This window comes from Tupaia chinensis, unplaced genomic scaffold (assembly GCF_000334495.1).
Source record: "Tupaia chinensis unplaced genomic scaffold, TupChi_1.0 Scaffold147500_2, whole genome shotgun sequence".
Lineage (NCBI taxonomy): Eukaryota > Metazoa > Chordata > Mammalia > Scandentia > Tupaiidae > Tupaia > Tupaia belangeri.
The window spans coordinates 1,083,569-1,097,470 of NW_006207352.1; the positions used below are offsets into that span (position 1 = coordinate 1,083,569).

At 48.4% G+C, this 13,902-nt stretch overlaps 1 protein-coding gene across 1 annotated transcript in view; it reads left to right on the top strand.

The window, feature by feature from the left end:
* ISY1 (ISY1 spliceosome associated protein) overlaps positions 1–13,902 on the top strand; it is a gene marked incomplete at its 5' end in the record, with an annotated part of 24,608 nt that overhangs the window by 5,889 nt on the left and 4,817 nt on the right. The window contains 4 exons of the mRNA XM_027768813.1: positions 5,605–5,717; positions 9,508–9,625; positions 10,947–11,069; positions 12,155–12,276. Coding sequence (XP_027624614.1) covers positions 5,605–5,717; positions 9,508–9,625; positions 10,947–11,069; positions 12,155–12,276 — 476 coding nt within the window. The remainder of the gene's footprint in view (positions 1–5,604; positions 5,718–9,507; positions 9,626–10,946; positions 11,070–12,154; positions 12,277–13,902) is intronic.

A 13,902-nucleotide genomic window follows, 5' to 3' on the forward strand; every position in this document is an offset into this window, starting at 1 on the left:
ATGTCTCCATCAATGGACTCCCATGTAGTCGACCGCGGTTCTAGTCCTGGACGCGGTGGCTTAAACTCAGTCTGGGCGCCTGTGTGTGCATGCCCAGGATCCTGAGAGGAGAATGGAGAAGAAGGGATTGCAGTGTGGCCATCCCCCCTGGGGGGTGATTTCTCCTTTTCTATCTCTGTTTCTCTCTGTCTCTGGCAAGCGTATGCGCCCTATAGCAAAAAAATAAAAAAAAAAAAAAGAAAAGAAAATCATGCCAGGGGTTTGTGCATGCATGCCCAAAATCCTGGGAGGAGAATGGAGGAGAAGGATTTGTGGTGTGGCCATCCCCCCGGGGTAATTTCTCACTTCCTTCTCACTTTCTTTTGTGAGCGAGCACTCACGCTCTAAGGCAAAAACCTCTTAAAATAAAAAACGTTAGCAGGGCTAGACAGTGACATGGCAGGAAAGCCACTGGACCCACGTGGGAAAAGTCCTGGGACCCATGAGTGTGCCAGGCGCGCCCATGTGGCTGTGATCCCCGTGGCTGGAACGGGGAGGGGATGGGGGCCTGGACGTGAACACTCTGGGTGCCTGCCTCTGTGCTCTCTACATCTTTCTCTTTTTTATGGTAGAAATTAGTAAACTTGAAAAAGAAGCTCATGAGCCAGCCAGTGGCATGGTGGTTAGGACAGCTGGGTCCCACTTCAAGCCATACCTGGTAGCTTGAGGAATGTGGCAGGTACATGTGCATGCATACTCAAAATACTGAGGAGAGTGGAGGAGAAGGGATTGCGGTGTGGACATTCCCCTTGGAGAGTCCTCTCTCACTTTCCTGCTTCTTTCTGTCTCTGGCAAGCGCACACACCCTGGGGCAAAACTTAAGAAAAAAAAAACAGATTTAAAATGATTGAAATTATACAAAGTATGTGTTCTTGTTATTATACTATCTGGAATGCTCCTAAATATTTGGAAATAATTTCGTAAATAACCCGTGCATCTCAGAGGAAACTAGGAAGTTAGAGAGTATTTTGAATTGAATGAGAATGCAAACATAATGTCAGAAGTAAGAGGATAAAAAGATTTATGTGATGCAGTACTTGGATGAGCACTTATAAACTGAAATAATAAGAAAGGTTCTAAGCTTCTACCCTCAGAAACTGGGAAAGAAAAGCAAATTAAGTTCAAAGCAAACAGAGGAAGATAATAAAGAGTAAGACTCAATGAGATCAGCAGCAAGATAGAGAAAACAAGCCAAGACCTGGTTCTTTAAGGAGATCGATAAAAGCAACTTCTAGTAAGACTAAAAAAAAAAAGTAAAAGAAAGACACAAATATAAAACAGGTGGGGCCAGTAGGTGTGTGGTGACTGGTTCAAGTACTGGACCTGGCTGCTTGCTTTCTCACTTCCTCTCTGGTGAGCGCATGTGCCCTGTAACAAATTAAACAATAATAAATAAAATGAAGTAAATGGTTCTTTTTTTGGGGGGGTGGGGAAACAGGAATCAAACTGGGACCATCACTGCGGACTCCATAGACAGTAAAAGGGTGATAGTAAGGTGAGATTACAAACCACTGCATGCCTAGAAATTGGACAGCTTAGGTGAAATGGGCCCGTTTTTTGAAAGACAAATCACCAACGCTTACTTTATTTTTATTTATTTATTTATTTATTTTTTGGAGAGATTTTCACTATAGGGCGCGTGCGCTTGCCAGACAGAGAGAGACATAGAGACAGAAAGAGAGAAGTCACCCCCCAGGGGGGATGATCACGCCGCAATCCCTTCTCCTCCATTCTCCTCTCAGGATCTTGGGCATGCACACACACGCGCCCGGCGTGAGTTTTAAGCCACCGGGTCCGGGACGCGAACCACGGTCAACTACGTGGAAGTCCAGCGACATAGCCATTACGCTAACTGCTGGTTCCCAGCTACGCTTACTTTAAAAAGTGCTTCTTAACCACGGCCACTTGCCTTCCAGGTTAAGGCAGGTTCCTCCTACAGATTGAAGAAGAAACATCCCTAATTTATTTTACATATTTTAGTGTCTGCATTATCTCGATATACAAATCAGGAAAAGACATTAGAAGAGAAGAAGCAAAGGGATCAGCAGTTAGCGTAATGGCTATGTCACTGGACTCCCATGTAGTTGACCGTGGTTCGTGTCCCAGACCCGGTGGCTTAAAACTCACGCTGGGCACGTGTGCGTGCATGCCCAAGATCCCAAGAGGAGAATGGAGGAGAAGGGATTGTGGCGTGGCCATCTCCCCTGGGGGATGATTTCTAGCTTTCTGTCTCTCTGTCTTGGTCTGTCTGGCGAGCGCACGCGCCCTATAGAAAAAACCTCTCCAAAAAAAAAACCTTATAGAAAAACACTCCAAAAAAAAAAAAAAAAAAAACTAAAAAAAAAAAAAAAAGCAAATACACCAGCATTTCTCAACAATATACAGGAAAATTTTCAGCAACATACTAGCAAATAAAATCTGGAAATCTTTCTAAAGTTTAATACATCATGGGATCACCAGCATAATGACTATGTCGCTGGACTCCCCATGGCTGATTGCAGTTTGAGTCCTGGACCTGGTGACTTGAAACTCACACCGGCTACATGTGCGTGCGTACCCGAAATCCCGAGGAAAAGGGATTGCAGTGTGGCCATCCTCCCTGAGGGGTGATTTCTTGCTTTCCGATTCTCTGTCTCTCCAGCAAGTGCACAAGCCAAATATTAAAAATCTCTAAAAGGTGGGGACAGGAGGGGAGTGGCAGATAGTGTGGCGGTTTAAGGGCGCTGGAATCCCACGTGGCTGACTGGATCAAGTCCTAGACCTGGTGGTTCGCTTTCTCACTTTTTCACCTTCTCTCGCTCTGATCAAACTGGAAAATAGTAATAAAGTTTGGTAAAAATAATTCTTTAAAAAATGAAGTCGTAGTTAGGAGGAAATGCCATAGGACACCAAGTAGAGTGGCTGATAAAGAAAGTGACAGCACAGAGCTGTAGCCCGAGTAAAGAAGCAGCAGCCGGGAGTCTAGCTGCTTTGAAATGTCTCCTGAGCACTTCCACTCAGGTGTTCGTCCAAGAGAGCTTAAGCTGTTTTATTTCCATACAAGAACCAGTACATTATTACTGGTTGATTCGTAACTGCTAAGACCTGGGGACAACCCAGAGACCCTGGTGAACAGGTTGACAGATCAGGTACGTCTGTATGATGATACACTGCTTGGCAGTGAGAATGAACGTGCCGAGGAATCTCAGAAGCGTGAGGCCGAATGAAAGAAACAAACTCAGCGCTGTCTCATGCTACACGCATGACCTAGAAAAGCAAAAAGTAATAGTGAAGAGTGTATTCTGTGGTTGCCAGAAGTTGGGGTGGGAACAGGGGTGACTGCAGAAAGGTTTGAGGGAATGTTTTGAGGTGATGGGATTTTTGCATTTTTAAGTTTCTTTCCACAAGAGGGAAACTACTGAAAGTGATGAAAGAACAGCTGTTTCGTTAAGCTTTCTTCTTTTTTTTTTTTTTGGAGGGGTTTTTGCTAGAGGGCGCGTGCGCTCGTCAGAAAGACAGAGAGACAGAAAGTGAGAAATCACCCCCCAGAGGGGATGGTCACGCCACAGTCCCTTCTCCTCCTTTCTCCTCTTGGGATCTTGGGCACGCACACACATGCGCCCGGTGTGAGTTTAACCCACCGGGTCGGGAACTTGAACTGCGGTCGACTACATGGGAGTCCAGCAACATAGCCATTACGCTAACTGCTGGTTCCTAGGTATGCTTTCTTCTGAAGGCATGATACTTTCACACCATCATCAGATTGAAGGATGAGTCCAGGAGCCCACTGTACCAGCCCCCCTGGGTCTCTGCTGGCCTTAGATACCAGTTAAAGTTTGCTGTAGGGCGGGTGCTAACTAGACAGAGAAGGGATGTGAGAAAGCACCCCTCCCCTGTGGGGGTTGGCTACAGCACAATCCCTTCTCCTCTTCTCGAGATTTTAGGCATGCACACACACATGCCTAGAGTATTTTCAAACTGCCTGGTCTGGCACTCCAACCATGTCAGCGTGTGGAATCCAGCAGCCTTAACCTCCATGCCATCTGTTGGCCCAAGACTTCGCTATTTTAATAGTTTTATAAATGGGACTTGGGAGCCAGCGGGTGGCATGGTGTGGTTAAGGGCGCTGGACTCCTGCAAGGTTGACTGAGGTTCAAGTCCCAGACCTGGCGACTTACTTTCTCACCTTCACTCTGTGTCTCTTGCTTGCTCTGTCCCTCTCTGTCGTCAAATTTAAGTAAATAAATAAATAAAGAGTTAAATAAGTCTAAGAAAAAAAATGGGACTTTAGAGTCCTTTCAGTTTAAATTTCTTAAGTTCTTAGTGAGGACGAAGTTTTTTTTCCCTCCATTTTATTTATTTATTTATTTTACAGTTAAATCAAGGATATTACCATATGTGTGTGTGCGGTTTTTTTTGTTTTTTGTTTTTTTAAAGAGAGATTTTTGCTATAGAGTGTGTGCACTCGCCAGAGAGACAGAAAGTGAGAAATCACCCCCTAGGGCAGATGGTCACACTGCAATCCCTTTTCTTCCATTCTCCTCTCAGGATCTTAGGCACACATGCACAAGTTCCTGGTGTGAGACTTAAGCCTCTGAGACTTGAACCGTGCTCGTCTACATGGGAGTCCAGTGACATAGCCATTGCTCCATTTGCTGGTCCCACCATATATGCAGTTTTCAAGATGAATTTTGCATCCTTGGGTCTGTTGAGTGTTTCTTCCCTTGGCCCCGCCCACTCACCTTCTACCGTACACCCACCTCCCTTACAGACTGGCGTCTTTGCCTACCCTACAGGGCTGAAGTTTTTTTTCTCCCCTAGTGATTTCTCTTATGCTGATGGAAACTATGAACTTTGTCCTTTTATTCATTTGGGTGTTGATGGCAGTCTCAACAGAGGACGGTCATACTGAAATTCCTTTTCTGTGTTTCCATTTTGTTGAGACTTTAGGCATACATGTACATGGCATATTTTTCAAGCCACTGGAGCTGAGATTCAAACTGTGGTTGGCCACATCCTAGGCTACAAGGCTGGCCCTCTTACCAGTCTTTTAAAAAGCTGTTATTGGGCCAGCCCATGGTGTGATGTTACAGTGACTGGTTCCCACCTGGCCAACGGCGCACTTCCTATCCTGGACCCCCGTGGCTTGGAAAAACACGCCGGGCACCTGCGCATCACGCCGTGGTCATCCCCCTGGGGTTCTTTCTCACTTTCCTTTTGTCTGTCTCTTTCTCTGTCTCCTCCCACTCTCTTTCTCAGACAAGCTCATACACACTATAGCAAAAATTAAATAAAAACAAAAACTTGGTATTTTCTTGAGGGAGGAGAGGGAAAGGGACAAGGGTCAACAGCAGGGTCCTCATAACGGGGACCTGACCTGACCGGCCTGGGTCTCAGGCACGTGCATGTTCCCAGTGCTCAGGGAGGCCCTGGGATGCGAAGCAGCACTTTCCTTCATGGTTTAGTTATGTCACAGCTGTGTCACCACTTGGCCCCTCTCTACTAACTTAAATAGGCATTTCTGTGTGGTACATTTTGTGGGTGTTGGCATTCATACAGAAGAGACTGTATCATTTTTGTTTTTAGCTGGTCTTGGCGAATTCCGAATTCGGGACCTGAATGATGAAATAAACAAGCTGCTGAGGGAGAAAGGACACTGGGAGGTCCGGATAAAGGAGCTGGGCGGTCCAGACCATGGGGTGAGTGAACAGCCGCACATGCTCGTGTGCCAGACGCACATGCCTCTCGAGGTGCCAGGTCTGGGATTCAAACTGGGATCAGGTGTGCCTTAGCTACTATGCCTCCATCATGATTGATTGATTGATTTTTAGAAGAGTTTTCCAAGAGGGCACGTGCGCTCACTGGAGACAGAGACACAGAGAGACAGAGAGAGACAGAAAGCTGGAAATCACCCCCCCGGGGGAGTGACCATGCCACAGTCCCTTGTCCTTCATTGTCAGGGTTTGGGACACAGACGCATATGCACCTGGTGTGAGTTTAAGCCGCTGGATCTGGGTCTTGAACCATGGCCAACTACATGGGAGTCCAGCGATGTAACCATTATGACATCTGCTGGCCCCTCCATCGTGATTTAGAAAAACGATGAGTATGCCTGCTTGATTGTCACAGCCTGCTCCTGGGTCTGGCCTGAAAACGAGCGCTGGCCCTCCCCTGAGGAAGGTGTGCTCACGCTCCCACATGCCCATCTGCTGTGGGAGTTGCTGTGTGCTCCCTGAGGTCCTCACTCACCCTCTTCAGCAAGCTCATCACATTATTAATCTGCCTAGAAAAGCAACCACAAATGTGAATAATTTTTTGTGTGTGTGGTTCAAATTTGTATGTATTTTTTTTTTTTTTGGAAAGTTTTTGCTATAGGGCACGAGTGCTCGCCAGAAAGACAGAGAGACAGAAAGCGAGAAATCACGCCCCAGGGGGGATGGCCCTGCTGAAATCCCTTCTCCTCTCAAGATCTTGGGCACACACGCACACGTGCCAGTGTGAATTTAAGCTACCGAGTCCGGGACTTGAACCAAAGTCGACTACAGGGGAGCCCGGCGATGTAGCCATTATGCTAATTGCTGGTTCCAATATGTAAAGTATTCTTACCTTCTACCTAAATTAAAACTATAGATTTTTGTGTTTTTTTCCTCAAGTTATTCTTTTTAGAATTATTTTATTTAACTTTATTTATTTATCTATTTATTTTAATTGTGACCAGAGTGAAAGAGAGAGAGAGAGAGAAAGGGAGAAAGCAAGCTGCCAGATATCCAGGACTCAAACCGCAATTGGCCATTTGTGAACCCAGCACCCTTAATCGCCATGCTACCTGCCGGCCCCCCTAAAGTTTTTTGTTTTAAGAATTATTTTATTAAAAAAAAAAGAATTATTTTATTTAACTATTTATTTATTTGTTTTAATTTAACCAGAGAAGGACGGGAGGTGGGGGTATTAGAAGGCAAACCACCAGGTCTGGGACTAGAACTGCGGTCAGCCATGTGGGTGTCCAGTGCCCTTAATCACCACACCACCTGCCAGTCCCATGTTTTTGCTAAAGTTTTTTTTTTTTTAAGAGATTTTTGCTATGGGGTGTGTGTGCTCGCTGGAGATAGACAGAAAGCAAGAAATCACCCCCCAGGTGGTTAGCACACTGTGGCTTCTCTAGTCTCCAGTCCCTTCTCCTCCAGTCTCCTCCTGGGATTTTGAGCATGTAAGCATATGAGCCTGGTGAGAGTTGTTTTTAAAAGAATTATTTAATTTTGGGACCAGCAGATGGCATGGTGGTTAAGGCACTGGACACTCCCACATGGCAGACTATGGTTGTCCTGGACCTCATGGCTTGCTTTCTCTCTCTCTCTCTTTCTCTCTCTCTCTCTGTGTGTGTGTGTGTGTGTGTGTGTGCTTCTCTCTGGTCAAATTAAAATAAATAAATGAATAAATAAAATTAATAAAAAAAGAGAAAAAAGTACTGTTTACAAATGAATAATTTAATTAATTAATTTATTTTAATTTGACCAGAGAGGGACAGAGCAAGAGAGAGAGGGAAAGTGGGAAAGCAAGCCACCAGGTCTGGGACTCGAACCATGGTTGGCCATGTAGGAGTCCAGTGTCTCCAACCACCACACCACCTGCTGCCTCCCCCACTGTGTTAGTTTTAAGCCACTGAGTCTGGGACTTGAACTGCAGTCTTGAACCGCGGTCAATTACAAGGGAGTCCACGCACGTAATCATTATGCCATCTGCTGGTCCCCTTCCTAAAGTTATTTTTTCCCTCCAGTTATTTTATTTAACTTGAGTTAATTCATTTAAATTTGTCCAGGAAAGAGAGAGAGAAAGAAAGGGAAAAGTGAGAAAGCAAGCCGTCAGGTCCAGAACTTGAACCGTGGTCAGCCCTATGGGAGTCCAGTGCCTCTAGCCACCATGCCACCTACTGGCCTCCCTTTCCTAAAGTTTTTTAATGTTCAACTTAATTTTCATTTTCTACATATGAAACTGATACATTGTGGGGCCAGCAGTGACAGAGGTCGAGGAACGGGATCGTAACGAGGCTGACTGACTGCCGTTGGAATCCTGGGCCCAGCGGCTTAAAAACTGCCGGCTGCACACAAGCGTGTACTCAAAGTCCTGAGGGGGACTGAGGAGAAGCGACTGAGATGTGGCTCTCCCCCAGGGGATGATTTCTCACTTTCTCTCTCCGTCTCTCTCCACAAACACATATTACCTATAGCAAAACTTAAAAAAAGATAGCAAAACTGCTGGGTCATCGGAAAAGTCATGATGTATTTTTCTGTTTTTCTATGCAAAACTGCATCATGACTTTTCCGATGACCACATAATACATACTGTCCAGGTCAGAAAAGTTGAGAGCAGCAGAACGCTGGCTCCTGCTGTCGTGTGTGTGAGTGCTGCCAGGGCGTGCCGCTGCCGCACAGTTTGGTTCTTAGGGTTTGCCTTTCTTTGAAGAATGGCAGGGTTTTGTTATGTAAACAGTTTATACCATTACTGGAAGAGAGGAAAAGTAGATTATGAGAATGATAACATGTAGTCTATAAGATATCATATATATTATATATTTTTTATCCAATAAATAGTTGCTACTAGCATTTTATTTATCTTTCTGAGATTTTTTTTTTGCCTAGGCATATATATACTTTAAAAAATTGGCTCAGAGCCAGCAGATTGCATAGTGGTTACGTCGCTGGACTCCCACATGGTCAGCTGCGGTTTGAGTCCCAAACCCAGTGCCTTGAAACTCATTCCGGGCATGTGTGCGTGCGTGCCCAAGATCCTGGGAGAATTGTGGTGTGGCCACCCCCCTGGGGAGCGATTTCTCACTTTACTGCTCACTGTCTCTGTCTCTCTCTTTCCGGCGAATGGATGTACCCTAAGGCAAAAACTTCTACAAAATAAATTGAAGTTTGTTTCTTCCATGACAGACGAGATGAGGAGACAGGCGCCACTGCCAGAGAGGCTCATGTTGGGGTCCACACCGGCCTTGGCCGGTCCCAGCCGGTCCCTGTCGGTTCCTGTCATCGCCCATTGGCACCCATGTGTTCACCCAGGTCTCCGAACATGAGCCCAGGACTTTCCTGTGTGGGTCCCATCGTGGGTCCCCGCCTGGCCTTTCGGGTGGTTTTTATCTTGTTTTCGCTATAGGGCAAGCATACTCACCAGAGGGGGAAAGTGAGGAATCACTCCCTGGAGGGATGGCCATGCTGCAGTCCCTTCTCCAGTCCCCTCGGGATTTTGGTCATGCAGGCACACACGCCTAGGGTGGTTTCAAGCCTCTGGGTCCGGACAGCAACTGGAGCTGGCCTTGTGGGATCCGGCCACCTTAACCTCCGTGCCATGTGCTTGGTTCCTTAGGTTGGTTTTTAAGGGATACATGTTTTCTGTGTGCATACAATGTGTTTTCCACACTGAGTAATGTTACTAAAAAATATATTTGCAAGCATGGAAATCTGATTCATTTTATGTTTTCCTTCCAATAAGAAAGTTGGCCCTAAAATGTTGGATCACGAAGGGAGAGAAGTCCCCGGAAACCGAGGCTACAAGTACTTCGGTGCCGCCAAAGACTTGCCGGGTGTCCGCGAGCTGTTCGAGAAAGAGCGTGAGTCATTAACATCTGTAAGGTTGTCGCTACCTTTTTTTTTTTAGAGAGAGATTTTTTGCTATAGAGTGCAAGTGTTTGCCAGAGACAGAAAGCAAGAAGTCACCCCTGAGGGGATGGCCATGCTGCAATCCCTTCTCTTCCATTCTCTCAGGATCTTGGGCATGCACTCACATGTGCCTGGCCTGAGTATTTTTTTTTTTAGAGAGAGATTTTTTGCTATAGAGTGCAAGTGTTTGCCAGAGACAGAAAGCAAGAAATCACCCCCCTGAGGGGGGGATGGCTATGCTGCACATGTGCCCAGCATGAGTTTAAGCCTTCAGGTCTGAGACTCAAACTGCGGTCGACTGTGTGGGAGTCCAGCGACAGCCATTGCACCAACTGCTTGTCCCCCTGGCATGAGTTTTAAAGCCACCAGGTGTGGGACTCAAACTGCGGTCGACTGTGTGGGACTGCAGCAGCGTAACCATCATGCCATCTGCTGGTCCCACGGTTGTCACTGTCACTACTGGTAGAGCCACAAGTGCAGATGACCATGTACAGCTGCCCTCCCGCGCCCTTTCTTGGCTGCACAGTGGCCATGCAGCGTAGGACTTGTTCCCATGGTGTGTGTGGTTTTTAGTTAGAAAGCGAGAAATCCCCCCCCAGGGTGGATGGCCACGCCACAATCCCTTCTCCTCCATTCTCCTCTTGGGATCTTGAGCACGCACACACACATGCCCAGCATGAGTTTAAGCCACCGGGTCTGGGACACGAACCACGGTCAACTACATGGGAGTCCAACGACATAGCTATTATGCTAACTGCTGGTCCCGTGGTTTTTAGTTTTTAAAAAATTTTCTTTAGGGTGTGTGTGCTTGCCAGAGACAGAGAAACTGAGAAAGCACACCCCAGGGGGCTGCCACACTACAGTCCCTTCTCCATTTTCCTCTTAGCATTTGGGCACACACACACACACGCACACACACACAGAGCAAAGTTTTCACGCCCCTAGAGTTGGCCATGTGGGATCTATCCCCCTTAACCACCATGCCGCTTAGCTGGCCCCCATGAGTTTGAAGGGTTATTTACCTCTTCCATGAGTGAGAGTTGTAGATCACTGTTCTTAAAGCTTTATGAGCTTGTGTTTGTTTTGGGTTTTAAATTAGGATAGATTCCTCTTAAGCAGACTGGTTAGGTGAAAGCACTGGCTTTAGAAAGGGTTTTCCCGCTTAGCAAGTCCACAGTGTGGAGAGGTGCCTGCTGCCGGCGTTGTGCTGGCCACAAAGCATTGCTGAGGCTAAGGCTGGGAGCTCAGCCAAGCTGCTGTCGTCCCTCACAGCACTTCCCCCTCCCCGAAAGACCCGCGCCGAGCTCATGAAAGCTGTCGACTTCGAGTACTACGGTTACCTGGATGAGGACGACGGTGTCATTGTGCCTTTGGAGCAGGAGTATGAGAGGAGATGTAAGTGTGCGTTTCACTTCACTGCCAAGGGCGTCTGGCCTCTGGTCTGTCCTTGGAAACAGTTTTCTATAGATGGGTTCTTCAAGAAATTCACAGAAAATGTGTCTTAAAACTATGCAGGGCTGCCAGGTGGTATGCTTGTTGGGTGCGCTAGACTCCCACGTGACCGACCATGGTTCAAGTCCTGGACCTGATGGCTTGCTTTCTCACTCTCCATCTCTCTCTCACTCTGTCCCTCTCTGCTTAAACTAAACTAAATTAAATTAAATTAAAATAACTCTTAAAAAAAAAAGACAAAAAGAAAACTATGCATGGATTTCAAAATAATTTGCACCAAAATAAATTTGTACTTTCAACCTACCTTTTCACAGACTTTTAGAAGTTTTCATAGTGTTTCATGCCAAAGACTGCTTTCTTTACCAGCAGTCCTCAAGTGGTGTCTGCCGAGGCACACCCGTGAGTGAGGCAGTGCTGCAGGGTTGCAGCAGGAGCACAGCTGCCGAGGCACACCCCATGAGGCAGGGCTGCAGGATTGCAGCAGGAGCAGCAGCCGGTGAGCCCAGAGCTGCCTCTGCCCAGGAGCCCGTGCGTCAGGAGGTCATTGTCTGGATTCACCCAGGTTGGCCTTTCTTGAGCTTGGGACACGGTGCCCACTTCAGCAGCACTCGGTCTGCTCTGTCCCCGATGTGGAGCAAGATGGAGCTGTCTGAGCGCCGTGTCCCTGATTAGCACCTTCTAGGCTCACAGACCTTCTTCCAGAGCCTGAACAGTGTCCTGAGGAGCGCTGCTGCTGGCTCTCACGGGCACGACACGGGCTGGGGCCTGGAAAGCGGGTGGCTTGAACCCAGCTCCCCGACACGCTGTGTCCCTGCAGGGCCTCTGGCCATAGGCGCACAGTGCCAGCCCGAGACCATGGGCCCTGTCCTGACAGCGCCTGAGGGACTTGAGCCAGAGCTGTTGTAGGGCCAGGCTACCCCACATCCTTTCCCTGCCCACCAGGGCAGAGCACAGGCTGTGTCTAGGATGAGGTGCTCCAGGCTTCGTTAGAGACGAGAGCAAATAACACCTGCTCTCCTCTCTGTCAGTCAGAGCTGAGTTAGTGGAGAAGTGGAAAGCGGAGAGAGAGGCCCGGCTGGCGAGAGGAGAGAAGGAGGAGGAGGAGGAGGAGGAGGAGGAGGTCAACATCTACGCCGTCACCGAGGAGGAGGTACTGTGGTCGGCACCCTCTGGGCTTGCTGCTCCTTGGCTGAGCCAGGGGTGTGGGAAATCCTTGGCTTGGAGCCCGGCTTGCTCACCTGCAGGTTGGCTGTGGGTCCTGGGAGGGTTCGGGAAAGGAGCGGCAGTTGTGAGCATGCTCGGCCAGCTGTGTTGCCCCCACCCCCGTCACCTGCTCCTGGAGAGGCCCTTAGGGAGGTGCACGTGGGTGTCTGAGTGGTGCCAGCCCACGACCTCATTGTGTTTCTCAGGTGGCATTGCAGGGGCCACTGACCCTGCTCTGGTTATGGGTGGAAACAGGTCCAGCACTGAAAGGGTGTTCCTTGGCATGGTGGGGTTGGGGCTGGGTCCTCTGTGCCTGGGCTGAGTGTCCAGGCCCTTGTGAGGCTCTTGTAGGCCTCATGTGGAGGTCTTGCTGCACAGGCAGGTCCAGAGCAGAGCTGACTGGCCAGTTTGGAGTGGGGGCTCACCCAACACAGGCTGGGGTGGTCCTCTGTGAGGAACTTCGGTGACCTCGCTGGTGAGGGAGCAGGCCCAGGGGGCTTAGTCGGGTCACAGAGCACAGACCTGAGGCAGGCGCAGGTCTGGCTGGCTGGCGGTAGGGCTGAGCGGGGCTGAGGAGTCTCAGGGCAGGTACTTGTCGCCCCGTTCTGACAATGGCTGCTGTGGTCTAAGCCTGGGGCACAGAGTCCAGTAAGGAGAGACAGGCCCACAGCTCCCGGGTAGCAGCTGGTACAGCAGCTGTGACAGTTCTGCTGGGAATGGACCCTCAGCCGACATAGGATGAAGGGGGTGGACAGAAGGGGAGGACGCTCCGGGCGGGAGCAGCATGTGTAGGACACCCTGAGGTGAGACAGGACAGACAGCCAGCAGGGTGTGGGTGCCACTCTGAGCAGAGGGTGAGGGGGGAGCGCCCCTACAGGTCTCTTCCTTTATCCTAAGAGCAGCGGAAAGCCACAGGAAGGCTTTCCCCCTTTTCTTCTTTGAGGTGATTACAATTTACAGGAAATTGCGGAGTGCAGAAGGCTGGTGCACGGCTCTCCCAGTGGCCATGTCCCTGTTGGGTACAGCCACAACGTGGGGTGTGGGCGGCACGTGAGCTGGCCGAGCTGTCTTTCGTCACTGCCTCTGTGGCCCAGACCCAGAGCTGCTGCCTGTGAGCTCACGCAGCCCCCACTGTCATCCGCTCCCCATCTCTGATTCTTTTTTTTTTTTTTTATTCCATTTCTTGTTTTCTCTATGTTTTGCTTTTTTTTCCCCCATCCTTGATTCCCTATCTCTTACCCTCTGCCATCTCCCACTCTCCTCCCTCACTGTCTCTGGTATCTATGTTTGCTTTCTATACTGTTTTCCCCCCACATTTTATTGAATCACCAAAGACCCTAATCAATCCAAATACCCTCATAGCAAACACAGGTGACACACACATTTCCATGAACACAAGTCTAACTTTACGCATCCTATAAAGTAGCACCTAGCTGGGGCTACATATCCTACTGCAGTCATTGACTAGATATATATTTTTTTTCCCCCTGATTCCCTATCTCTTACCCTCTGCCATCTCCCACTCTCCTCCCTCACTGTCTCTGGTATCTATGTTTGCTTTCTATACTATACT